At 37.0% G+C, this 27,557-nt stretch overlaps 1 protein-coding gene and 1 long non-coding RNA gene across 16 annotated transcripts in view; one reads left to right on the top strand and one right to left on the bottom strand.

Moving 5' to 3' along the window:
• Positions 1-138: 138 nt before the first annotated feature.
• On the top strand, positions 139-27,161 carry LOC131548062 (uncharacterized). 2 transcript variants are annotated; one of them, XR_009273093.1, is made up of 4 exons: positions 139-278; positions 4,543-4,685; positions 10,653-10,781; positions 26,614-27,161. It is a non-coding gene; the product is annotated as an uncharacterized LOC131548062 (long non-coding RNA). The 2 variants fall into 2 exon arrangements; XR_009273092.1 differs by lacking the exon at positions 26,614-27,161 and adding an exon at positions 15,072-15,262.
• The window catches only part of LOC131548060 (CXADR-like membrane protein), a 95,789-nt gene continuing 68,499 nt past the window's right edge, over positions 268-27,557 (bottom strand). For all 14 annotated transcript variants that reach the window (XM_058788994.1, XM_058789009.1, XM_058789005.1 and 11 more), the window contains 6 exons: positions 16,905-17,062; positions 15,121-15,319; positions 10,585-10,752; positions 8,589-8,711; positions 4,481-4,622; positions 268-2,484 (listed from right to left, as the gene is read on the bottom strand). In XM_058788994.1, coding sequence (XP_058644977.1) covers positions 2,136-2,484; positions 4,481-4,622; positions 8,589-8,711; positions 10,585-10,752; positions 15,121-15,319; positions 16,905-17,062 — 1,139 coding nt within the window. In that variant the 3' untranslated portion in view covers positions 268-2,135. The remainder of the gene's footprint in view (positions 2,485-4,480; positions 4,623-8,588; positions 8,712-10,584; positions 10,753-15,120; positions 15,320-16,904; positions 17,063-27,557) is intronic.

Below are 27,557 nucleotides of genomic sequence, written 5' to 3'. Positions count from 1 at the left end.
ATTTAATAGTGTTTAGTACTGAGACGTGTTCGTGATGGTGATTTTTAGTTAAATTGTTCCGCCATTAGATGGCGACAACAGACTGTTTTTATGAGTCAGCGCCTGCAGTAAAGACTTTTACTTTGAACGCTTTTCTAACCGGAAGATATTTTTACTTACAACAACAGCTTGACGCAGCTAACAAATGCGCTGAGGAGCCCTGTCATCAGAAATCAATGAAAGGACATTGACGTTACGACAAAGATAACGCTTTCATCAGTGGACATTCAAACTTAATTGTAAGTAACGTTAGGAGAATGAGATGCCTGTATCAGATGCGGGTAATCACAGTCGCTCAGTCCATCTCTCTCTCGTAATGCTTATTTTACATAATACAGCAAGCTTTTACTACAGTAATACAAAGCTTTCAATGAAGCAACTCAAAGTTCCTTAGTTACTAGCTCTAAAGTGACGTTTTGGAATTAGTAACGGAGAATGGGGATCAGCTGTTGAACTGTCAACTTTAGATTTAAATCCGTGGCGGAAGAAAGTAGTTCTGCACAAAAGGGGGCTTTCAAAGATACTCCGTTGTTGTTTCTAAATTATTTACTCACTCGTGTCATTGAACTGTTGTATAAACACAACACACTCATAGACGTGAGATATGGCTGTATATCGCCACGGCTGTGATTACCTATGGCACTCGGCCTGTCTACTCCTGTGATATTGCTCATATGTTCGCTGAATGTTAAGGGAACATTCCATTTTATAATTTTACAAACATTATGACAACATTACTCTCGAATGTTCTCAACATTCTAAAACAAGTAATATATATATATTTAAAAACCGTTAGATGAACATCTAACTAAAATGTTTCAGAAATAAGTAAAATTTTTGTGTTCATGTTTTGAGAACATTAGCAAAATAACTGAAAAAATGTTCTACTGTCATTATTTGAAGAAGTTCATGTCTCTTGAGAGAACCTTGCCAGAACTTTCTGAGAACATTTCTTGTTAGCTGGGAATACCAAATGAAATATCTTAATATAGGGGGGATTTGTTTAATTGTGTTGACCAATGCAGAGCTTTGTGAAGGACAGCCATTCGAATTCTGCTGAAAACTGGATTTTCCCACATATGCATGATTGTGTGTGGGCCTGCTTGTTCGGTTTCATCATAATCATTTAGACGCTTCAGATCCAGATAAACCAGCACAGAATAAGCCTGACCCAACCTCATCACAATTGCATCCAATGGGATGCACCAACCAGACATCTGATTTCAATTGCAAATACCAAGAGCCAAAGCAGAGCCAAACCATTTCCCCACTGAGACGATCAACCTCATTACTGAAGATACTGTTTGAATTATCCTGAAGAATGTAAATGAATGATTTAAAGGGAATGTGCACACACGTTACGAATGAACTGAAATATATGGAATTCCTATAAATACCTCTTAAATATGGAATACGTCTATTCATATGGAATATTTATAGCTCTAATGAAGAACAAAGAAATTTACTGTCACTGTTTATGTTGTAGTGTGTTGATTTCTCCTCATTCTGGGCCAATCGCAGCGTCTGTGCCCAGCAGGTGACCTGCCATTGGCTGTTGAGGTGTGATGCCCACTGGGCCGCCTGGCGAATGCCGATTGGCTGAGGAAATGAGTGGCAGATGTGAATCCTTGTAGGGGCGGATGAGCAGGTGCCGGAAAGAGTCCTCTTTTGTGAGTTTCTCCTCCAGTTCTGTAGCTGTCAGTTCAAACCCAGCGAGGACGGGAAGTGTGTGGTCAGGTAGACAGGCTGTCTGTCTGGGTAAAGGCAGAGTTGTATCTCTGTTCATATCTGCCTCTTTTGTTTGCTCAAACCATCATCATAACACAAGGCACAGCCCTCCACACCGCCCCCCCCCCCCCCCTCCCCTTTACACTCCACAAGGGGTCTTCTTCCACTTCAGTGTGCACATAAAACAACAAAGGCATTTATTTTACCAAGAAGTCGAATCTGTTGAATCAAAAGGCCTGACCATCTGGGTTTTCCGCAGGGAATGGGAAATCCTTTGGGAATGTTCCTGATAGCAGATGTGGGATTTGATGCTCGGTGCAGTGTGTGTATTTATCTGTTTGTGTGTATGTTTAGGGCATTTATTAATCCTACACAGTCTGGAATGCCTTGGTTTGGGCGGGAATCATCACCGGTGTGGCGCCCATCCTTGCCAGGTTCCCTGGGTTGAGCTTTGCCGGGCTGGCTTTGGGGCTACTGCCAGGCTCTGGAGGTTTGGGGACCACATGGTTGTATGGCGGTGGGACTGGAGGGAAATTTTCGGGCTGCCCGCTTTCTTTAAGGGCAGCCACGACAGGCAGTCGAGGCCTGGGTCCACGGGGGGCGCTGTTGTGCACCATAGACTGAGTGGAGGAGGCCCCTGAGCGAGAACTACCAGATCGGGAGGAGGAGAGTGAGTTCGGCTTCACCAGTTTGGCTTTGGGAGCCTCTGCATCTTCCCTTAAAACATAAAGATAGAGACTGTGAGATTCTTTATCTGGCTTGGCCACTGCACTGCAGGCATGCACTCTTGTATATACTTGGCGTCTATACTCAAGGGGCCTTCAAATGCCCGTGCCAAATTGAAAGTGTTATTATTCAGACAGCTAGCTATAAACATGTCAACTCCCTCAAAAACATTTTATTTTAAAATTGTTCATCCTCCAGGACAGTAGTTGACTCGAAACTACATAATTCCTGTTATTACACCCTTTTCCTGGAATGCTGTGAATGCAATGTGCATTTGTGTTAGCATATAAATTACAATGTGACTCATCAACACAAAGACATGAAATAAAGTTCCACATAAAGCAAAAAATACAAGTAGTATACATGTATTCCTTTTATGGCCAAAATATACAATATGCTAAATAAACAGCTTGCAGGGATTGTCCACACAAAAATGAAAATTCTGTCATCCATTACTCACCTTCATGTCTTAAAAGAATATATTTTCAAGTTCAAGTTGGTAAACAGTTCAGGTTCTTATTGACTTGATCCATTTTTTTATTTTTATTTATTTATTAATTTTTTTTAACATGAAGTCAAAGGGAACCAAAAATGTTTGGTTACCAAAATTCTTCAGAATATTTTCTTTGTGTTCCATAGAGGCAAGAAAAATGTCACACAGGTTTTGAAAAGCATGAGGCAAGTAAAATTTTAATTTTAGGGTGGACTATTCTGTAAAATATACAGTCAAACCAAAATTTAACCTTTAACATGTCTCACATTATCACAGTTTATTTGCTATAGTTTAGAAAATGGTAATAAAACATGACGACGAACTCAGAACAAATGTTGTTGATAATCTTAATAATGTCAGATAACTTTGACAGAAAGGTATGTAGTGAATTAGGCTGAATAGCCGTCAGCTGTCATCATTTAAGTACACAATTAGACAATACCAATTTAGGTCAACCAATTACCAAGCAATGCTTAATTATGTTCAGTCTGTGGTGTAAAAAGGCCACATTAGCTATTAAAGAAAAACACTTGGTCAGGTCAAAGTGTCTGAATAATTTTTGGTCCCAAATTTTTATCAATTTTACTGGCAGTCCACTGTATGAAGAATTTTTTGGTACAATATGTCACAGTTTGTTTTATTTTGCTATCCACACTTTCATAAATTAACTATAGTTAATACTAGTAAAAAAGATGTCTGAATAATTGTTGGCTTGACTGTACAGTGAATAAAAATATAAACTAATGGATAAAATATATTTTCAGCAATACAATCAAAAATATATAAAAGTGGACAAGAAATATGAGGAAATTTAAGTAAAGTATATAAAGTAATTATATATAATGCATTTTCAAAAAAAATATTAACATATTTTTGGTCCACTTTTTAAAATATTTTGAAATTGATTGATTTAAAAATATATCTGAAAATGTACTTTTGCCATATGTGTTCAGAAACTTTCTAGAAGTTTTTCTTTTCAACAACCTGCACGGAGTGCATTCAGGCCTAAATGCATTTTCTAGAAGTTTGTGCTAAATCGCTCTAAAGCTTTGTTTGTATAGCTAAAATCATTTGCATTCACAAACTTTTGTTTTGGGCTTTGCATTTTACAAAATGTTTTGATAAATACACTAAAATGTAAAAACACTTCTATAATTAAAAAAAAAAAAAAAAGACCCTTCAGGCTACTGCCTAACAAGTTTAGGGAAAATGACTTCTGCAACACTGGGGCCTTGTTATGTATCTCTTTAACTTAAGTGAGAGCTGTGTACATGTGTGTATCTCGCTGTTGTCTGCATTGTTAATGCTCACTCATCCTCCAAACGTGCATAATTCATCCTGACACCCGCAAATTAGCCTAGACATGAATGCAAGTCAACAAAGAGAAATAGAGCTGCTGCTTTAACAAGCATTATAAATGGGCTCAGGCTGTAATTTGCATGTACGTTCTATACGCTATTTTAAAAAGTGTTTATTATTATTTTTTTTCTTTACCTTATTTCATTGGGTGCTTCCTCCTCCTCATATTTCTTCTTCTCTTTCTTGCGGAAAACAAGCCAAACGATGAGGATGATGAGGAGAACGCCGAAGGACACGCCCACCACAGCGCCAGCCACTACACCCATCCCCCGGATATCTACAAAAGAGCCAAAACACCACAACTCTTCCTGTTTTATAAGATGTTATGGTGTTTGCTAAGGTAAACGTCACTATTATTACTGTCAAGCCAAATCACATTTATATATATATATATAGTGCTTCATACAACACAGATTGTTTTAAAGTAGTTTCACAGTAATAAACAAGAAAATAACAGTATTAATGTTAACAAGAAAATTAACAAGAAAATAACAGTATTAATTTATAAAACAATTAAATTAGTGCTGTCAAATGATTAATCGCGATTAATCGCATCCAAAATAAAAGTTTTTGTTTCAGGATTATGGACCTGTCTGTGTTGTGTTTTGCTCCCCATGTGTTCCGTGACCCAGTTTCTCCCCAGTCTGATTGTTTATTTGTTTCCAGGTGTGTCTCGTCTTCCTCCCTGATTATCCTGTCTTTATAAGCCCCAGTCCTTTCAGTTAGTGTTGGTCGGTCCTTGAATGTCTTCCCTGCCTGTGCTCTGTGTTTCCCTGTTAGATATTAAAGACTCTTGTTTTGTGAATTCCTGGTCTTCGCGTTCCTGGTTTCCTTGACTCCCTGGTATTGTGACAGAAGGACTGACCGATACAGTTACCTCTGCGTCTACCCTCTGTTTTTGTTCCGTGTTTTCCCAGTGTTTTTTATTTCCGTTGTGTCCCCATGGATCCCCTTCTTCGCCCGGATTACCTCCTCCTCTTGCTGGGCCAGACTGTTCCTGGTGCTCGCCAACCTCTCCAGCTACCCGGACGATGCGTTCTATGACGCCAGCTTAAACTCTGCATACAGAGCGCCGTCGTCTGAGGAAGGCCCTTGAGCGAATTTCGCCGTGTTTGTGGAGTGGACATTGGCGAGACACGGATCCCTGTTCACTGTCTGTCCCGAGGGGCATCTCACCAGTGCCACTCCGGACCCAGCCCACCATCTCCCCGCTGCGTGGAGCTCATGCCCGAGCCAACCGCTGACGGAGAGGCAGAGAGGGCTACTGTTTCCCCGTTTGGCCCAGAGAGGGCCACAGATCCCAAGTCCAGCCCTTCTTCGTCTCCTGAGTCTCTTTCATTTGCCCGCTCCCATTCCTGAGTTCAGCCCTGGAAGCCTAGAGGCTCACAAAAACCCGCACTCCCTCCTGCTCCTGCCTCCACCACCGCTGTCATCTGGCAGCCCCTCAGCTCGCCCTCAGCCCCCTATCTATTCAGTGCGAGCCCCACGGGACTGCAATCCTCCAGCGTCGCCAGGGCTGGAGTATCCCTCACCTCTGCCTCCAGCCTCCGAGGCTCGGACTCCGCCTCAACCCGTCGGCTCCACCATGGCTCCTACTGTAGCTCCCTCCTCTCCGCCATGGCCCATCGATCCACTGGCTCCGCCGGGCTCCCTCGACCCTCCGGCTCCACCTTGGTCTGCCGTCCCTCTGGCTCCGTCAGGCTCCTCCATCCCTTGGGGGGGTGGGTGCGTATTGTCAGGATTATGGACCTGTCTGTGTTGTGTTTTGCTCCCCATATGTTCCGTGACCCAGTTTCTCCCCAGTCTGATTGTTTATTTGTTTCCAGGTGTGTCTCATCTTCCTCCCTGATTATCCTGTCTTTATAAACCCCAGTCCTTTCAGTTAGTCGGTACGTTTACATGGACATCAATACTCTGAATTTAATACGATTAAGACAATACTCTGATTAAGAGTCTACCATATAAACAGAGATTTTTGATTACCTTAATCCGCCTAAAGTCATAATCGAAGTAAACACAAATCGAATTAAGACATGTGGAGTATTCCTATTTTAGTCGCATTATCGAGGTGCAGTACAGACATGTAAACACCTTAATCACATTATTATCATCGTGTAGGACCTTTCGCCGCATTTTGCGACAGGATACACACACGGCAGCGATCAACCGTTTAACGGAAAATAAAAGAGCTTCAACACCGTAGTCAACGTAGTCAATGTTGGTCGGTCCTTGAATGTCTTCCTTGCCCGTGCTCTGTGTTTCCCTGTTGGATATTAAAGACTCTCATTTTATGAATTCCTCGTTCCTGGCTTCCGTGTCTCCTGTTATTGTGACAATATGTGTGTGTACTGTGTATATTTATTATGTACATAAATACACACATGCATGTATATATTTAAGAAAAATATGCTGTGTTTATATTAAATATATTTATATATGATATAAATTATATGAATATAAATATATGCATGTAAATACTTTATACTTTATACTTTAAAATATATGCTGTGTGTCTTTACATAATAAATATACACGTTATGTAAACAAAAACTTTTATTTTGGATGCGATTAATCGTTTTACAGCACTAAATTAAATACAGTTTCACCCGTAAAGCAGCTGTACAGAAGATAATAGTGTCATTATTCAACTCAATTTAGTTAAATGTTGATTCAGTTTAACCTTGTGAAGTGAACTGCAGAATCTCTATTGTTTTTGTTGTTTTTATCTCTATAGAAGAGAATAGTGTCATTATTCAGCTCAAGTTAGTTCAATGTTGATTCAGTTTAGTTACATATCAAATAAAAATCGATTCAGCTATAAAACAGTTCTATAGAAGACAATGTTCATATATTGACTTAAGGATTTAAAAAAATGAAGAATTAAACATTGGTGTATAACTTGGTCCGAAATGGGTCCAGAACCAATTGTGTTATAGAAAAATAGAAAAATCATAAGACGACATAAATGTAATGACCCAAGCAATTTCTAGGGAACAAAATTCTACAGAAACTTAAGGGGGAACTCTTTTAACTTATGCCAGTAAGCAACTACTCATAGCCACTCAAATGTTCTTCAGGAAATGTATAAATTCTATTCTATTCACAAATCACACACACAGAACAGAAGTGTGTAAAACCGTTTAAAAACTCACACAGTCAGTATCCACTACCGTATTTATGGAAAACACTCTCTATTCTTTGAAGAGACACAAAACAAAGTTTCCATGCTCAGAATAGCTTAACAAACAGCTCGTAACAAGCAAGCAGCCCCCTCTGCATTGCAGATACCTGAAGGAGTGTTTCTCACCATGAGAATACTCCAGCAAACAGCACAGCATTAATCAATCTACCACACTCACTATATTCCTTCCTTTAATAATATGCCATTTTTTTGCATGAATAAATTTCTCTTTCCGCCACATAATTAATTATTTCTTCTAATTCCATCATCTGATATTTAATTATGCAGCAGAGCTGTTTGAGAAAGGTTTGGAGGAAGGAATTAAATCAATGAACACTGTGATAAAGAAAAGGATGAATTCTTTATTTGGATGTTAAATAGTACTGAAAGATCGCACTGCATAGCAGAACGGGTCAGGATCTCACTGCCATCTTCACAAAATATACAGTGGGTTGGCAATGTACTTGTGTTGACGCTAATTCAATTAAGTGTCAGAAGCAACAAGAAAACAAAAACTAGGAGTAAGAAATTATGATTTGCATAAAGCTTTTCATCTGAGTCTGTATCAAAGTGCTCAAACAAACAGAAAAACACAATAGCTAAGTTCAAATTGAATACAAAATACTATTCATACTATATTGTGTTTTGCAGCATTGCAAGTATGCAAATTTTCTGTATGCATGGGATACTCAGATTACCTAATGTCTCCCACAATGCAAAGCAATGCACTCTATTTGACCTACCATTTACAGCTTGAAAAATAAAGTAGTAGAAAATGTGTAACATCTCCTTCTTGACCATTTTTTTGATCAGACTGCAAAAAGTTAAAATTTTTTGACAAATTAGCTATAAAAAAATTCAATTTGCATATTTATTTCTGAGGTAGTGGAAAACTGGATGGCACACGCTAAATTAAAAATGCAGCGCAATGAGGTAATGTGTCAACAATGTAGCATACTACAGTTTGAAGAATTTATCACTTCAAACTGTGCACTATTTTTAGAAAACAGTATGCTACGCTAGTATGCCATTATGAAAGCATCCATTCACACAGGTACTTACAGTGAACTTTGACCTCTAAAGTGCAGTTTTCTTCTCCGACATCATTGCTGGCAGTGCATTTATAAACACCTGCACTTTCCCTCGTCAGATTTTTCAGTGTCACAATCTCAGGGTTCTTCAGATCTTTAGATAAAAAACACAGTTACTTGTCATTTGATATGCTAACAGTTTGCAGTCTTGCAGTCAGTCCAAACAGACACAAAATGACAAGCAATACATCCTGTTTCTTCCATATTAATCTCACACATTTAGTTGGTTTTATATACTTTTGTATATTGTACTTTTTTTTTTTTTTTTTTCAGGATTCTTTGATGAATAGAATGTTCAGCATTTATTTGACGGAAATATGTTGTAACATTTTAACCCTTTCGCACGTGAGTTTAAAATATTCTAGCTGAGCCCCAGGCGTGAGTTTTTTTAGGCGACCGTTATTTTAGAACTTATAGCCTTATTGTTTCCATGGCGACGCGTCATGCTTGTCATGTGACACACCGCAGCCGTAATAGCGCTGTATGACACATGGATTGCTTTTATTTCGTTTTTACTTTTTTTATTATTAATATTCACAAACATACTCGCTATATTATTAAATATCTGATATTCCGATTCTGAAATATGTGCAAGTAAATGTGTTTGGTTGTTTAAACACGTTTATAATGATCGTGTTAGTTGATCTATACCGGGTGTGGGATTTACAACATGTAAATTCATCCTCTCCTCCCGAAACACGTTAAAATAAGTCTCCAGTAAACTGGGAGAACAGCAGAGTAAACTTTATTGTTACCTACACTATGTGTATATGATATCAATAAAACATGTCGTCAGATTATATTTGTAAGGATCATTATTGCTGCTTCCATAGACATCAGCGCATATTTTACAAACTATAAATGTATGGCTTTGCTAGTACTTATGTGTATTTAAATGTCTGAAATCTTAAATAAGCATTATATGGTTGAAAACACTGAATAAGTTATAATATTACAAGCGCTCGCGCGGCTGATCTGGCTCAACGCCAGAAAGCAGATTTGAATTTCAGCAGTTGATGACGTGACTCACTGAAAGTTCTAATCACACCGGTGTGATCGTACGCGTTAAAGGGATAAGTGTCTTTACTGATATTTTTGGTCAACTTAATGAAATTCAATTGAATGAATCTTTACTTAAGTATTTCTTTCAAATAAAAGATATATATATATATATGTATTGAACAGCAGTGTAGCTGTATATTAAGTATCACATAAGCTCTTGTCTGTGATTGTGTCATGTCAAGCAGCATTATCAAACTGTAAGTTACATGATAGAAAAAAACCAAGCATTCAACAAAATGTTGCTTTTTATGGCTGGTTAAGACATGGACAAGATTTATTGCTTGTCAGTTCATCACAACGGGCTGATTAGGACACGCTGTCACACTTCAAGCTTCAAGTATTGAACCTACAACCTTTTGGTTAATGTTGATTTCATCGAAATCTCATTTCTGATGTGAAACAACTACTGAAAGTGTGCAGTTGAATGAACAGAGCATGTTCTGCAAAATTCTTCATAAAGCCTGATGAAGGGTAGAGAGCACATTACATTACACATATGTCAAATCTCCAAGCCGATCTCATAAGAGGGGCTAATTGAGGAGGTAGTGAAGCATGTGGGGTAAAAAGTGCTGATGGAATTGATGTAAATTTAATTTGAGAATGCTTGCGGTGTTAAATTGGCCCTGTAGTGTCTTCATCTATTTTCTGCTCCTCCAGAGAGATGTCCACATGATTTACTCCCCACGCTTGGAAGATAAACTTAACGCTGCATTTTTTTTCTTCATGGGAAAGCAGTATTAAAGTGATTGGAGCAGAGCGAGTCAGTTTAGCATTTAAAAACGCGGGCAACAGGTTACAGTCAAAAGATCATCTTCACCTACTGTACATCACATTATCTAAACATGGCACAGATTGTAAAAATTGTCATTATTAAAATTTCCTCATTCTTACAGACAAATGCTCACCTATGAGGGCCAGAGGTGGCAGCTTGCCAGCATATTTTCCTTTGTCTAAGACTCTTTCCCATTTGTAGCTGATTGGATCAGAACCATCTGTGGACTTGCAGCTCAGTCTGACATCACTTCCTTCCAGCAGACGACCCTCCATCCAACAGCGTGGTTTGGATGGCTTTACTACATTGCAAAACAGAAAACACACAATGGTAAGGTAAACACTAGATGATGGTATGAGTTATTTTGTATCAGTGTATAGTAGGGGTGTGCGATGTTGAAAAAAAAATATCTCAATATTTTTTGGGATTTTTTCGATAACAATATTTAGACAATATTTCGTTGAGTGTGTTTTTGTGCTGATATCTGACTACCATGGACAGCTGCAGCTTTTGATATTCTTCATATTCTGTGTGGTCAGTTCACATCAGTGATAGAAATTAATCTTTTCATATAAGTTTAAATCCATTTGTACCTTTTATGGGCAATTTTACCTTTAATAAAGCCTTTTTTTCCCTAAAAGTGTGCATCTTTTGAAACAAATTGTTACATTTAATACATTTAGGCTGTTACCAAACAAATGAAACCAGTATCAACAAAATGAATCTTTGCAGAAGTTGCATTTAGATGTATTTACACACTGTTTAATGCAGCTCACAGGAACATGGAGTGCTTTTTTTTTTTTTTTAAGTTATATTTATGGGCTTTTTGCCTTTATTTGATAGGAAATTAAAATCGCCAGTAGCAAGTCATTGTTAACAAGTGATTCATTGCTACTGAACCGAATCATTTAAACAGTTGATTCATTCAGGAACGAAACAACATTGTCATGTTGCTCAGAGACGCAAAACTGTTCTGTAGCTGTTTGGAATTATTTTTTGTTGGCGAAATGGAGCAAAAACTGGCAATATGGTGTCTTTCAGCATTCATAGTGCCTTCCAAAACATGCAAGCTGCCCATACCGTATGCACTTACGCACCCCCATACCATCAGAGATGCTGGCTTTTGAACTGAATGCTGATGACACGATGGAAGGTCTCCCTCCTCTTTAGCCCGGAGGACACAGCGTCCATGATTTCAAATTTGGACTCATCTGACCATAGAACACTTTTCCACTCTGAAACAGCCCACAGGACACGATGGCGCTTCTAGACCATGTTCACACATGGCTTCCTTTTTGCATGCTAGAGCTTTTGTTGGCTTCTGCAGATGGAACGGCAGATTGTGTTTACCGACAGTGGTTTCTGGAAGTATTCTTGGGCCCATTTAGTAATTTCAATGACAGAATTATGCCGATGAGTGATGCAGTGTCGTCTGAGGGCCCGAAGACGGGCATCCAACAAAGGTCTTCGGCCTTGTCCTTTACGCATAGAGATTTCTCCAGTTTCTCTGAATCTTTTGATGATGTTATGCACTGTAGATGATGAGATTTGCAAAGCCTTTGCAATTTGACGTTGAGGAACGTTGTTTTTAAAGTATTCCACAATCTTTTTACGCACTTTTTCACAGATTGGAGAGCCTCTTCCCATCTTTACTTTTGAGATACTCTGCCTCTCTAGGACATCCCTCTTATAGCTAATCATGTTACAGACCTGATGTCAATTAACTTAATTAGTTGCTAATGTTCTCCCAGCTGAATCTTTTCAAAATTTCTTGCTTTTTCAGCTCTTTGTTGCCCCCGTGCCAACTTTTTTGAGACCTGTAGCAGGCATCAAATTTGAAATGAGCTCATTTAGTGGATAAATGTAAAATTTCTGCGCTTAAACATTTATGTTCTCTATGTTCTATTGTGAATAAAATATTAGCTTATGTAGGGCTGGGTATCGAGTTCGATACTTTTTAGGCACCGACCGAATTGCCTCGATACCATCGAATATTCGAAAAACGTCTTGTCGTTCGATACCAAATTTCGATACCTAAGGGGTTAATCTCATCAACATCAGTGAGGCAATAAGCCTGCAGCACTAGGTGTGTTGGACTAGAAGCGACACGGACTGATCAGTGTTTGACATCCGCGAGAGCGACTCGAAGGCGTACGGAGCAGTCTGTTCTCTATCGCGCGGTTTTGTTTACTAAACACAGACTGAAGCGCGTGTGACGCTCGCGGTGATTTCAGCGTCTGCTGTCTCACTAAATGAGGACATAAACACATGAACAACATCTCCAGAACTGCTGAGAGTCACTTCATTAGCATTTTACCGTTTCATTTGAGTAAAACTAGCGTCATATCATATACACACAGAACTGTAAATGTATTCACGGCAACCCGTCAAAATAAAAGCTTGGTTTAACTTGGAAGACACTGCGGCAGAAATACATTACTATTATTCAGCAGAATGTACATACTGTTACTACTGTTACTAGAATGTAGGCTACTATTAAAATTATTAAAACTATTATTTTAAGTAATGATCACACAACATTTCTTTCATGTTTTAATTTTAATAGTAAACCCCCTTTGTTTGCCAAAATAAATGAATAAACTTTGATTTTCAATAATTTAAAGATAAATGAAATTAATGTTTTATGCCTTCATTTGAAAACCAGAACACAGAATTTCTGAGGAAAAATAAAACATTTCATAAGGCTATTTTAAGAATAAATTTGAATAAACTAAGTTTTTATGCATTCAAATAATTAGATATACTACACCAGAATTTAATAACAAAACATATGGAGAAAGAAAATTAAACGCCCACTTATGAAAGTGGATAAAGAGTTTCAATTTCTTTAAGCCTTTAACAACCTAGAATAAATGAATAGAAATGATGATTCTGTGTGAGCTATGCGTTTTAAAACAAACGCGCACTAGTGTAAATGTAGCCTAACAGACGTGTAAACTGAAAACTATTTGAACTTTATTCAAATTATTTGCACTGATTTATTGTGTTGGATATATTTTGTTCCTTTGTGCAGTGGCTCAGGAGATGAGGCTTTGAGTCTGTATAAATGTCAACAAGCTGAAAAAATAAAACCAAATTTTTTTGAGATAATGTAATCTTATAAAAACTGATTTCATAAAATTGGTATAGAAAAAAGTATCGTTCAGGAACCGGTATTGAACTCAAGGTATCGGTATCGATATTAAAAAATTTTCAACGATACCCAGCCCTAGGCTCATGTGATTTGAAAGTCTTTTAGTTTTCATTTTATTCAAATTTAAAAAACATCCTAACATTTCCAGAATTCAGGTCGTATTAAACAGCCATGTAGGAATGCATATTTTTAGATAATTCTGTGAATTTTATATCACAATATAGTAATTTTAGCTGGAATTCAACAAAGAATAGTCTTAAATATTAAACATCCACATGGTAATGCATATTTCTGGATAATCCTGTGAATTTTATATCACAATGTAGGCATTTTAGCTGGAAATTCAACAAAGAATTGTCTTAAATATTAAAAATCCACATAGTAATGCATATTTTTGGATAATCCTGTGAATTTTATATCATAATACAGGCATTATTTATGTATTAAATAACCAGGTAGTAGTGTATGTCTTGTTAACAAATCTTGTATAAGTGCGAAAAAAAATAAAATATATATACATTATTGAAACACTTGAGTTAAAAGACTAAAACCACTGAGAAAAATATTACAAAATGTATCATTTAAATTAATACTATAATGGAACAAGCATTCAGAATGTGTAAAACCAGGTCTGTACACTCAAACATGCACTTGCACCCTTTTTGCATCTTTCCCCATTTAGATCTATTTTTCCTCCCATCATGAACCTCTTAAAAAGCAGTGTGATGCCAGCGAGCTCTATAACATGAATCTGTAAAACAACCCGTTCACCATTCGGTCCTCGACCCCCCGCTCCTGCCCACCCCGGCCATCAGCATCTGCTCCTGCCGCCTCTATCTGCTGAGCCAGGACAATTTTGCCCCGGCACTCGCAGGGGGGGATGCAATTACAGCCGCTGAGTGGGATGCAGGTCCCCTCCATCTCCCAACTCTGTCAGGATCACTTACGGCGCACAGAGGAAGCTGCAGTTGCGTTCTCTGCCAAGCCATTATCTTTGTGTTGAACAAGACAAATGCTAATGTTTGCCCCTCGGAATCGAACGTGTCGTTTGAAAGCCACGGACCATTTATACAAATGCATGCGTAAATTTGTGGTGCTCTTAAATGTCTTTATGCAGCTGGCGAAGCGGTTAAGATGGAATGAGGGAATATAGAAAGAAACAATGGGGTGAAAACAGACATATAATGTTTCTTTGCAGGACACATACTCACAATAATACATGTTGAATGAGTAACTAAGATTGATTTATGTGTTTTGGAAGTACGACTATAGTGTGATGACTGCTTTTTTCCCATGCTATTATGTGTAATGTGTCATTTTTATTGTCACACAGTTGCTGAATGTCATTTCATGCCAAGATCAGGGGGCACAACTGGCACACTATGCCCAGGGACAACATCCTGGTGCTATTTTTGGACCCCTTACTCTGTGACATAAGCATCTGTCATGTCTTTATCGTTCCCTAGGCCTACAAGAGGAGTTAATTAAAGCCACGCTGCGGGGCCAAAGACTCACGGAGTACGATGAGTTTGACTGTGTTCCAGTAGTACTTCCCGCCGTTCTTGACCTTGCAGATGTATTCTCCGGAGTCGGTGAGCGAGAGGTCGCTGATCAAAAGCGAAGCGTCGCCTTTTAGATAGTCTCCCGCCAGGGACAGCCGCCCAGCTTCACTCTCATTGGGGTCGTAGATCCGACCGGCAAAGTATGTGATCACCTGGTGAAAGAGGAAAATTTAGCGTGTTAATAAATACTGCTTTGATTAGGCTTGTGGAACTCTTTACGCTAAGGGCGCAGTCCAGTGAGGGTTGAGTCACAGCCTGCAGTAGGAGTCTGCTAAACTCTGATGTCACTGTGAATCAGGCCCTTCTTCACTTGGTTATATTTGTCTTTCGATGTCCCTGATACTCAACTTCTGTAATTCTGTAAAGCAATGCTAAAACTATATTCCTAACAAGAGACTGCCCTTTTCATTGACAAAAGTAATTTTTTCCCCCATTATATAACAAAACAACATTATCGATTTAAAAAAACAAAACAAAAAAACACTAATAATTAAGCAACTTTAAAAAAATAAAAAATACAAATAAATATATATATATATATATATATATATATATATATATATATATTTATTTTTATTTATTTTTATTATTATTATTATTTCAGAATTTTAACTTATCAATCTTAAAATTAATATCTATTTATTTTCTTCCTACACATACAAATTTCTAAATTAAAAAAAAAAGAATAGTATAGGATTTTAATATCGCCATAACATGAAGACAATTATTTATCATTATCAGCCAGAATATTACTATTGATGAATCTGTATCAGAAAGGTTTGTAATAATTTTGACTGGCATGATAACATGTAACAAAACTTAAATAAATAAATAAAAATAATTTTGTTTTTTTCAAATTATTCAATTAATAAAACATTAAAAAATATATTTTGCTTCTAGATCATTCAATTATAAAGTTACTACTGAACAAAAGTTCATATTAGAAAAATCAGCATATTAGAATGATTTATGAAGGATCATGGAGTAGTGATGCTGAAAATTCAGCATTGCATCACAAGATTAAAATACATTTGAAAATATATTTAAAAAAGCAAACAGTTATGTTTAATTCTAATAATATTTCACAATATTACTGTTTTTGATCAAGTAAATGCAGACTTAGTGAGCATAAGAAACTTCTTTCAAAACACATAAAATCTTTTAAAACCACAACCTTTTGAATTGTTGTGCATAAATAAACTAAAACTATGCACCTTAAAGTTTGAACTGTTGATGGTGCTAAAGGGTTTGAGAGAAAGACCCCCAAAATGATCATCTAAGCACATCAAAAACCCACCACTAAAAACTAGCTCTCTCATTAAAAAGCTACATGCCATTTAGAAAAATAGCTCTAAAATTATTCATAACTGGCAGGAAGTTCAATCGGCAAAAGGTTGGACCCCTTCTTGTTGGATATATTGTGTCAGGAAGGACCTCAGGGAGCAGCTTGAGCCGTGGCCAGATTAAAATGTAAAACTTGTCCTCGGGCCAAATTCCACATCATTAGGTCATAAAAGTAATTGTTAGGGGTGATACGAGGCAAAGCAGTGACATATTAAAAGCGAGCAGTTTTTACAGTGCTGATTGCAGCACCAGTTGATGGTGCAGTTTACAGAAAGACAAGCAGCAAAAAAACACTGCACTGCAGATCAGGGACTGTGGTGAACAGCGAAGGCCAGCATCAGCAGCGCAATGTCGCAGTGGCGGGAGATCAGATGCACGCGCGCTCATGCTCACCACTTTCTGCCGTGAGCTGGATTTATGCAGCATCCATTCAATGTCCAGCAGGGAGATGTCGGCTTGCCACAGCTGATGGTGGCACGGCAGCGTGGCGTTGTCTCCGACCACCCTCTTCATCTCCGTCTGGCCATTTGCCTGAAGCACACTCAGCAATACTGTGGAGAGAGAGACAAAGAGAGAGGAGGAAGCGTTAAGGCCCGATGCCAGGGAGTAGTTAGGACTGAAGGGCTTTAGTTGGCTTTGCTGCAGGTTGCAGAGGTAGATTGGGGGTTTTAGAGAGGGGCGTCTGGGATTTCATGCCACTGATCCACTGCGCTCTCATCCGGAGCACAGAGGAGATGATTCAGAGGCCACAGGCTCCATCAAGACAATCATTGTTATATTCTCCGATAAATTCCTGGAATTGGGCAACGGTTTAACGGCTAAGCGGCCACTTGGAAATCAGCTCAATAACACAAGGGAGGGAATGGACTATTAGCGATTGCTGGAGACGAAGAAGGCCGTGCTTCTGAATTTATTGAGGTTGAAGCTGAAGCTGTGGGCGTACGGAATCTGTGCTAATCTGTGTTACAACCCCAATTTCCCCCTATTCCGAACCATCACAGCCTCCCAGCGTTTCCCATCACGACACATTTTCCACTCATCAAGCGATAAAACGCGGAGAGTGGACGTCCCGCCGCGCTGCTACTGTACTTTAACACCCTTTGCGTTTGAACTTCTCTACATTAACACAGGGAGGCAGCTAAATGAAGGCCGAGCTAATTAATTCCCAGCATGCATTCTGATAGCAGAAATAATGCCCACACAGGCAGATGACAAGCACACAACTCTACACCTCAGCCATATGCAACAGCCTTCTGCTTGAATAATCCTGATAATGTGAAGAAAATGATCAAATATCTTTGCTTTGGGCAACGATCAGAAGCGCACTGCATACTGTTATATAAAAATAGTATATTGCAGAGCGTGAATGTTTCAAATACAATTATTTCACATTAATTCAGTTTGGGGTAAATGTCTTCACTTATGGCAGTCTAAACAAATAATAGTCAGGGAGATGGTTCGTATCGCTTCTGGTTCATTTGTCACACTAGAAATAGAAGGCTAAACACTGCAGTGTTCTATGCAGTGCATTCTTATTTTATACTGAACATATTTAGCAAATCAACAGGGTTCCCGCGGGTCCTTAAAAAGTCTTAAAAGGTCTTAAATTTACTTTATCAAATTTAAGGTCATAAAAAGTCTTAAATTGTCTTAATTATGATTTCAAGAGGTCTTAAATTTGGGTACAGACCAGAATCGCAATACAGCTTAATGTGACGATTAAACTTCAAAAGGCTATAAATAAAATAAATTTTTTTTAGCATTTATGTATTGTGTCAGGTCTTCCAGCCAGTTCTATCAAACCTTTACAATTAATCCAGAACGTGGCAGCAAGATTAATTTTTAATGAGCCAAAAAGAATGTAAGAGAGAATGAAGAACGTCACACCTCTCTCTATTCTAATTCTATTCTTTAAAAAAAACGAAAAAAAAAAAACCTAACACTAGCTTTTCTAATCTTTTTGTATTCTGTTTTCTTTTTATTTATTATACAATTAACAAAAGCAAAAAAGGCCTCTAACACTAGCTTGCTCTATTCTTTTTCTATTCTATGCTTTCTTTTTATTTATTATATAATTTTTAAAAAATCGCTTGCTACATGTACTGCGTTAGGCTAAATGAGACTTGTTATAGCACTTGCATATCATTGCTCTTTTGTTGATTTTGATTGCTTCCATTGTCCTCATTTATAAGTCACTTTGGATAAAAGCATCTGCTAAATGACTAAATATTAATGCCTCATACTATTTTATAGCACTTGGTATTGAATTCTGTATATTATTATTTTTAAGGAATTATGCAGTTATTTAATTGTATACACTTAATTATATAACTCTAAACATACCCATTGGTAACCCTCTTGAAATATTTAACCTAATTTATTTCAATATTCAATATATTCTGGTTTAAAATTCAGTTTTCTTGGAAAGAAGACTTGTGTCTGTGCGAGACTTCAGTTAATTAGCTGCAGCGCTTCACGTCTGATGTGCTGTTTGTTTGCATCTGTTTGTTTGATGTTTGAATCAGGTCTCCTCTGTTGGAATAGATGGTGCTGTCCCAAAAAATAGGGTCCTATGCAGTCCTAGAACTGCAGCCTCCAGTATTGCAGGAACATTGGGTTGTTTTTGTTCAGACCAATGCAAAAATCGACCCATGTTTTTACCCTGCAAACAAGCAGAGCTGTAAATGTGAACTGGTTGATCGATAAGGAGATAATTCATTATAAAAATCGAAACAATAAAATGTGTTTGTATGTTATTTAATTAATATGTGACCCTGGACCACAAAACCAGTCTTAAGTGTCAATTTTTCAAAATTGAGATTTATACAAAGCTGAATAAATGAGCTTTCCATTGATGTATGGTTTGTTAGGATCGGGCAATATTTGTCCGAGATGCAACTATTTGGAAATCTGGAATCTGAGGGTGCAAAAAAATCTAAATATTGAGAAAATCGCCTTTAAAGTTGTCCAAATGAAGTTCTTAGCAATGCATATTACTAATCAAAAATTTACTTTTGATATATTTACAGTAGGAAATTTACAAAATATCTTCATGGAACATGATCTTTACTTAATGTCCTAATGATTTTTGGCATAAAAGAAAAATCAATAATTTTGACCCATACAATGTATTGTTGGCTATTGCTACAAATATACCCCAGCGACTTAAGACTGGTTTTATGGTCCAGGGTCACATTTAATAATTTATTGATAAATTAATATAATTAATACTTTTGACTTTAAAGGCTGAAATGTGAAGTGTATAATTTTATAAAACTTTTTGTTTCGTGAAAACTTCTATCTGAACTGTAAATCATGCTTTTTACATTCATTTTACAGTTTACCATAGACATTGCCCTACCCCGCTCATATGGTATTAATTTGTGCAGGTCTTAAAAATGGTCTTAAAAAGTCTTAAATTTGAGCTTAAAAATCCTGCAGCAACCCTGAATCAAGAAAAAATCTACTGTAGTCAACTGTGTATTTGCATGCATACATACTACTTTCTTTAAAAAAAAAGAAAAAGAAAGAAAAAAGATTATAGTATAACATTTCAAAAACATTCAATGTGCCAAACCTTTAGAAAACCATACTAATAATCATGGACATTGGGCTGGAAAAAGAAAAAAAAAAAAATTACAGTAACACCTTTGGTTACCATTCTTTAAATCTTCATAAAAACCACAAACTACTACTCTTGACAGTCTGTACTCAACAGTGTGGATTAAGCTAAATTATATATTTTCTATCTAATTTATTATCACTATAATTTTAAGAAAAGATGGAAATCTAAAAATATAGAGCCCGGTCTCATTCGAACACACACTCATCACCTTAATTAAAATCACAATACCGTTAATTATCCGAATGGTGCATGCTGAACATTTCATTTTCTCCTCTTAATGCAGGATGATGTTATACCATGTGATATTTTAAGAACATCAAAGAGATTGTTCTGGCTGTTTATTCAGCAAAAGCATCTCGGTATTAAATGGGTTAAAATGCAGGCCAGCTAAAATGGGTTCTGATGGAAGCAGGTGAATTCTGCAGGCCACAGATTTAATATGGGACGCATTACGATGATCAGGTTATTCTTCAAAGGAAATGATAAGATCAGATAAATCCTCATCTGCATGGCCGCGTGGTGTCGTGGAAATCCATCTTTGATGTGCTGTGAAATCATAGAGATCTGGCATTCACTGCCTCGAAGTTAAGATTAAGAGAATGATGTGTGATTTACAGAGGTTTTAAAATATAATGCAATAAAATGAAAAGCTAGCTCTCAGAACAAACTGTGGCAGTTCAGAACGACTCGTACTGTATTCACAAAATACCTGGATGAACTGCTACATTTGTCTGAATGTGCATTATAAAACATTGTACTATTTACTGTATATCCCCTAATGCAATGCACTCAATCTGACCAGCCATATGCAGTGTGACAAGTGAACCAGGAGTAATCTGCCACAATTCTAAAGATCTTTTTCTTGACAATTCATTTGATTGGACTGCTGAGTTGGTTTTACTCAGGATTAAATTAAAAATGCAAAATATCTATTTTTATTATTAATTATTATCTATGTTATGATTTTATTAAAATAAATAAACAAAATAAATATTTACTAGTGCTGTCAAATGATTAATCGCAATGAATCGCATCCAAAATAAAAGTTATTTTTTACAGAATATATGTGTGTGTGCTGTGTATATTTATTATGTAAATACACACACATACATGTATATATTAGTGCTGGGCAACGATTAAATGCATCCAAAATACACATAATAAATGTGTGTGTACTGTGTATATTTATTATGTATATATGAAGTCACACACATACAGTATGTATATACATGTATATATTTATATTCATATCATTTATTATAAATATATTTAATATATAAACATAACATATTTTTCTTAAATATATACATATATGTGTGTATTTATATATAGTTAATAAATATGCACAGTACACACACACATATTATGTACACAAAAACTTTTATTTTGGATGCAATTAATCGCGATTAATTGTTGCCCAGCACTAGTATATATTTAAGAAAAATATGTTGTTTATATATTAAATATATTTATATATAATATAAATGACATGAATAAAATTATATGTAAATATTTTCAAAATATATACATGCATGTGTGTGTATTTATATATACATAATAAATATACACAGTACACATTTTGTAAACAAAAACTTTTATTTTGGATGCAATTAATCGCAATTAATCGTTTGATAGCACTAATATTTACATATTATCATTATTTATATTTGGTTATTTGATATTTAATTAGTCACAAATAAATAAATTATATAGCGCAGTTTTTAATTAATGTATTATTATTATTATTATTATTACTACTACTACGATAATGATGATATAAATATCAAGGACACATTACAATTGATCAGATTAAAATAACACAAAAAAAAATTTCCTACTACGGTTTAAAATCTTAGTCGTTGCATAATGCACAATTTCACATTGTATTTTTTAACGCTAATTAGTATGCAGTAAACGGTATGCAGTGAGTAACGGTCTGATCGCTGATTGCTTAAAGATATTCATGTAAACCAATCATGAGTCACTGTGTGCCCAATATTTGGGAAAAGCACATAAAGAGTAGGCTATTTATCAGGTACTACACTTTGAAGTCTTTGAAGTACACAGAGGTATCCATGTGTCTATTTTTAAAGTGTAAGGAAGGTGCCTCATGTTAAGTTCTCAGCTGGTAAAGGTTTGGATGAAATGGCCATGTTAATGCCTGCAGAGCGAGAAAGTCTGAGTGTTCATCTGTCATGTTCTGCCTCTCTTGGACTGCCATCAGCTGCAGCTTGAGATTTTCTAGCCTCTTTTGGCGCATTGTGGCTCAGGCTGGGGGGAAGGAGAGTGAAAGAGCGGCTCATTAACAATAGGAACCAAGCAGCTTGGCTGAGATGCTCCAAAAGCTGGTGGAAAAGCAGATTTCTATGAAGATGCCCTAGGGGGAGTTGTGCTCCAGTAAATTCTCCTCCCCACAGATCTCAGCAATCTTATTATAGAGCAGCCAATAGCACATATCACATCCATACCCTTCAAACTGTCCAAAGTCATGGTACATAGCCTTCCCTGTCTTTACACTGGCACTCGGGCTTCGCCACGGGAGACAGCTGTGATCTTCCACCCAACAGCAACCTCCACATTCACAGCGAGAAGAGGAAAACAGAGGAAAGATCTTGCAGCTGAGATCTAATTAATGGTTCTTGCATCACTAAAACTATCACTCATACTGAGGGTTGGGGTTCAAAACATCGGTGAGTAACCTTTTCCACACCATTTGTGCCACAGCTATTTTTTCCCAACAAGTTGCTCAATACAACCCGGGAAGAAACTAGCGATGAAGCATTTTGTTATGCTACATTGCTAATTCGTTTCCACAGCTCTACAGTTGAGCAAGACCAAACCTCAATATCCCTCCTCCCTCATATGAGGCTGAGAAGTCTGAGTCAGTTCATTCAGATGGTTTAAAAAAATTGATTCATTGATTTGTTTCACTTCATTGATTCAAGCTTCGCTTATATAAACTAGATTTCAAGAATTTAGCGTAATGCAGTGTTGTTAGTTGTATACTAAAGACAAAATTGTGCTTTAAAGGGATAGTTCACCAATAAACTAAAATACAACTTATTTTAGCAAATGTCTAAAGATTCTTAAGATAAATTTACTTGACATGAGATAAGAACAAAGTGAGTTTATGATTAAAACGAGAACCAATATCTGCCAATTGACAAAATAAAAATAAATTCTTCTTGTTTCCCCGTTGACAGATATTTGTTTTAAACTCACTTGTGTTCAAGGCTTCATTTTACATTTGCATGTCAAGTAAATGTATCTTGATTTAAGGATTTTTAGATATTTATACTGGAAGAAAAAAACACAGAGAAAGATATTTTTTTGCAATGCATGCAACATTTAATGCAATGACTTTAAGACTTAAAGTCTTAAAAAACCTGCAGAAACCCTGTTGTTCCAAAAACGTATGACTATCATTTTTCTAAGTTGTAAAAGACAAAGTTTATTGGAGTATGTTTTACAAGAAAAATACTATTTCAGTCTTCAACTACAACATTTCAAGTTCAATTCAATGTGTTTCTTTGTACTTATTTGAGAAATTCAAGCAATTTCTGAAAATTGTCAAATTTAAATCCAACAAATTGAAAAAGTAAATCATGCAGGTTTGGAACTACATGTCAATCACATTTTCTTCCCATCTAAACATCTAGTCATTCCTCCTTTTCTAGTTTTCAGAAAAACTTTACCGTAGACTCTGGAGTAACGAGGCCGGTCTATTGCCTTTTCGATTCAGCAAAGACAGAGGTGAGAATGAGAGAAGGCACTTTGTTTTCCTGTTGTTGTGCCCACTCAGCTTTGCTGGAAACTGTAAATGCACACAAACGGGAAGAGGGGGAGGTGGGTATAGCTGATGATGTATGCTTGAGTGTATTTGGGGGTTGAGTGAAAGGAGAAAGGCAAGAACATATACAGATAAATGTGCTTTACCAAGCAGCCCAGCACATGGTTCATCTTAAGCCGATTTACACTGCATTTATCTGTCAAGGTTCGGACATCCTCTTGAAATATTACACTCCGCGCAGTTTAAAAGTTTAATATCACACATGAAAGTCTGGCGTCTCATGTGAACATCTTCCTACAGTGAAACGCTCCACATTAAAGCTGTATTTTATGTCTCCGCTGCCCAGATGAGTCCATGAGCTATAAAAAAGACAAAGACTGGTGCTGCATTACAGCAAGTGTCCAGAAACGCAGCAGTAAATACAAACGCTCTTTGGTCGCAGCGCTGACAGGTCAAGTGCAGGTTCATGGTTCTGCTCTCTCTTTCTCACACAACACCAGACGAAAAACAACCTTGGAACATGTCTAATTTAGAGTTGTGTTGCTAGCTTGGACACAACTGGTGAACTGAAAATGGATCAGTATTGGAAGGATGCCTTAGTTGTGTTTACAAACTAAATCAAGCGTTATCATACTTACAATTAGCAAACTATCAAATTAAACTGGGACAGTTCAGCCCAAAGTTCAGCATTACTTACCCTTGTGTCCTTCCAATCCTATATTTCTTCTTGCAAATATTTGAAAAATGCCAGAATATTACCAACCACCCAGAATCCCATAGCAATGTGCTAACAACTAGGGCTGTATGTTCACAGTTCACAGTTAAGCGTAGCACTGCAAGCAGCTCATGATCCCGTGTTTTCAGTGTCTTAGTAAAATGCATGGGCCAACCATATTCCCATACTTGTAATTATAAGTCAATAGTGAAATTTTAAGTAACTTTAACTTTAAATCATTTTTCTTTGAAAAACGTGAAACTCGGGCAGTAGACTGAGAGACATGCGTGAAACACAAAAGACGTAAGCACAACGATCAAACACATCCATCTAGAGCATTGGTCTCAAACCCAATTCCTGGAGGGCCACAGCTCTGCACAGTTTAGCTCCAACCCTAATCAAATGCACCTGATCCAGCTAATCAAGGTCTTCAGGATCACTAGAAACTTCCAAGCAGGTGTGATTTGGAGCTGGTTGGAGCTAAACTCTGCAGAGCTGTGGCCCTCCAGGAATTGAGTTTGAGACCACTGATCTAGAGTGTTTACATAAGAAAAACAGGAAAGTAGCGCAATAGAACAGAAAAGTATGTTTCTAACTGTGCGTTCACACCAGACGCAACTTGCGCGAATAAATCGCGCTATTCGCGCATAGTTGGACCTTGAACATTTTGAATTTACTCGCTTCATTCGCACGTGAAATTCACTTCACAACAGACGTGAATTCGCATCAAGGAGGGACTTCTGCCAGGCGGCTCCAGTCCACTACACTGGTCCAATCACAAATAACTATTTTTTACTATACTATTGTGAGTGTATTTGCAATGGGATATAATTAGAATGAATGTACAAATGTTTGCCATAAGTAGCCTATTCTAGTCTTAACATAAAAATAATATTTTTATATAACAAATAGGCTATAAATTATGATTTACTATGTTGTGCACAAAGTAACACACCAAGCAAGATCCTTTTTATTCCCGTTTCAAAGTACGAAGATGTACCGTACAGCTCCAGGTATCCATATACAGCGACGATGATTTTGTCCTCCCATTGTTGTTTCGGATTTCTGCCTCCCTCTCTACGTCGTAATCACGTCACTTCTAGAGCAAGCTCCTGATTGGTTAACGCGGGCACGAATTTTGTTCAGATTTTTCAACTCACGCGATTCGCGCGAATCACGCGTTACATGCGTCAAACGCCCTAAATGCTCAATTCGCACCGCAGGATGTCTATTTGCCTCTTTGCATTGACTTGTAAATCACTCGCGCTTAACGCTTCATTTGTGAACGCACCAGTTTTGCACCAAAATAAAAGAATGATGGTTTAATGTTTAAAAATGAAGAAAACAAGACAGACATAAATGTTCATATAGTAATTTAAAAATGCACTGTAAAATGATTCTTTTATTATTCTTTTTAAATACTATTTTTATTATTTTTTACAGCACAATATTACAGTAATATTTCTTATTTCAATTATTATTAATATTGTGATTATTATAATCACGTTTTGGCCAAATTGTTAGGCCATACAAACAAGAATAGCAAACCTGGACTTTTTTTTTTTTTGCAATCTAATTCATTGCATTTCGAATTTTTCCCTAAATCACGCAGCCCATCTAGCAACCATTAAGAACCCTTTAGCCAACATCAAGGCTTTTCTGGCTATCATCTTTTCCAAAAATTGTAAATGTAAACTTTCACTATACACTCACACACAGTATTAAATCTTAAATATATTAATCTGATATGATCACCTCAGGGACATTCGGCTCAGGAAAATATCAGATCTAGAGAAAGGAATATCCAGCTTAAAGATCTGAGTTTATCTGCTTTGTTGAGCTCATCTACCTTATGAAATCAAATCACAACACCAATATTTCCCAATCAGATATTCTGCATTCTTCTATCGGGCCTGCCGGTGTGAGGTGAGGAATGTTTCCTTCCCATTAAATCCCAAGCCTTTCTTTCCAGTGACTGCAGGCGACACTTTGATGGCAGGAAGAATTCTCTAATCCCTTCCTGCTGCTGACGAGATTCCAGCTTGTGGCATCAACACCCGTGAACGCTACCTGATGCCCTGGTCCCTGCTACGCTGCCATCCAATCCACAGGGTGCTTGGTATACGAAAAGAAAGGCGGCACAACAAAATACAAAATACTTCTTGAGGCAGGGATTGGACTCCTGTCTTTACTTTTTCTGGTTTTCAGCTGGGCCTCTGGAGGCTGATGAGCATCTCATTTGGATTGGAGGTGTTCAAGCAGGCGATGACACTCATGTGAAAAAGCTCATTATCTCCAGCTGAACACCACATGTGTCAATCACTCTAGGTGACATGCAGAGAAAACAACAAGATCATCTGCCTCACTGCTGGTACACACTGAACGCAATGTGACAAGGAACACAAGGAACTGAGTGTTATAATCAAACTTTTGCCTTATGAACTACATTAGCTCCACAGGTTAGCTTATACTGTAAAAGCTTCACATGCTCGCTTTTAATCCAAACTAAATTAAACTAATCCAAACATCCATTTTTTTTTTTAGTTTACTTGCCTCAAACCAAACCCATGAATAATGAAACCATTTATTTGCACACACGCTGCTGCACTGCACTTGATTCACTAAATAAATGATGGAAATTTTTTTAAATTATGCAAAACAAAATATGGTAATGCCAAAATATATACACTACCATTGAAACGTTTGGGGTTGATAGGGTTTTTTTTTTGTTTTGTTTTTAAATGTTTTTGAAAGAAGTCTCTTCTGCTCACCAACACTGCATTTATTTGATCAAAATACAGTAAAAATAGCACAAGTGTGAAATAATATTATTTATTTTTCATAATTTTCAAAATAAATAAAAAATAAATTAACTTGAAGCTGGTTGGGTTTTCTTTTTAATGTTTTTGAAAGAAG

The sequence above is a fragment of the Onychostoma macrolepis genome, chromosome 10 (assembly GCF_012432095.1).
Source record: "Onychostoma macrolepis isolate SWU-2019 chromosome 10, ASM1243209v1, whole genome shotgun sequence".
NCBI classification, from domain to species: Eukaryota; Metazoa; Chordata; class Actinopteri; order Cypriniformes; family Cyprinidae; genus Onychostoma; species Onychostoma macrolepis.
Note: the sequence above shows the minus strand (reverse complement) of the source record. Positions and strands in the feature narration are given on the sequence as shown.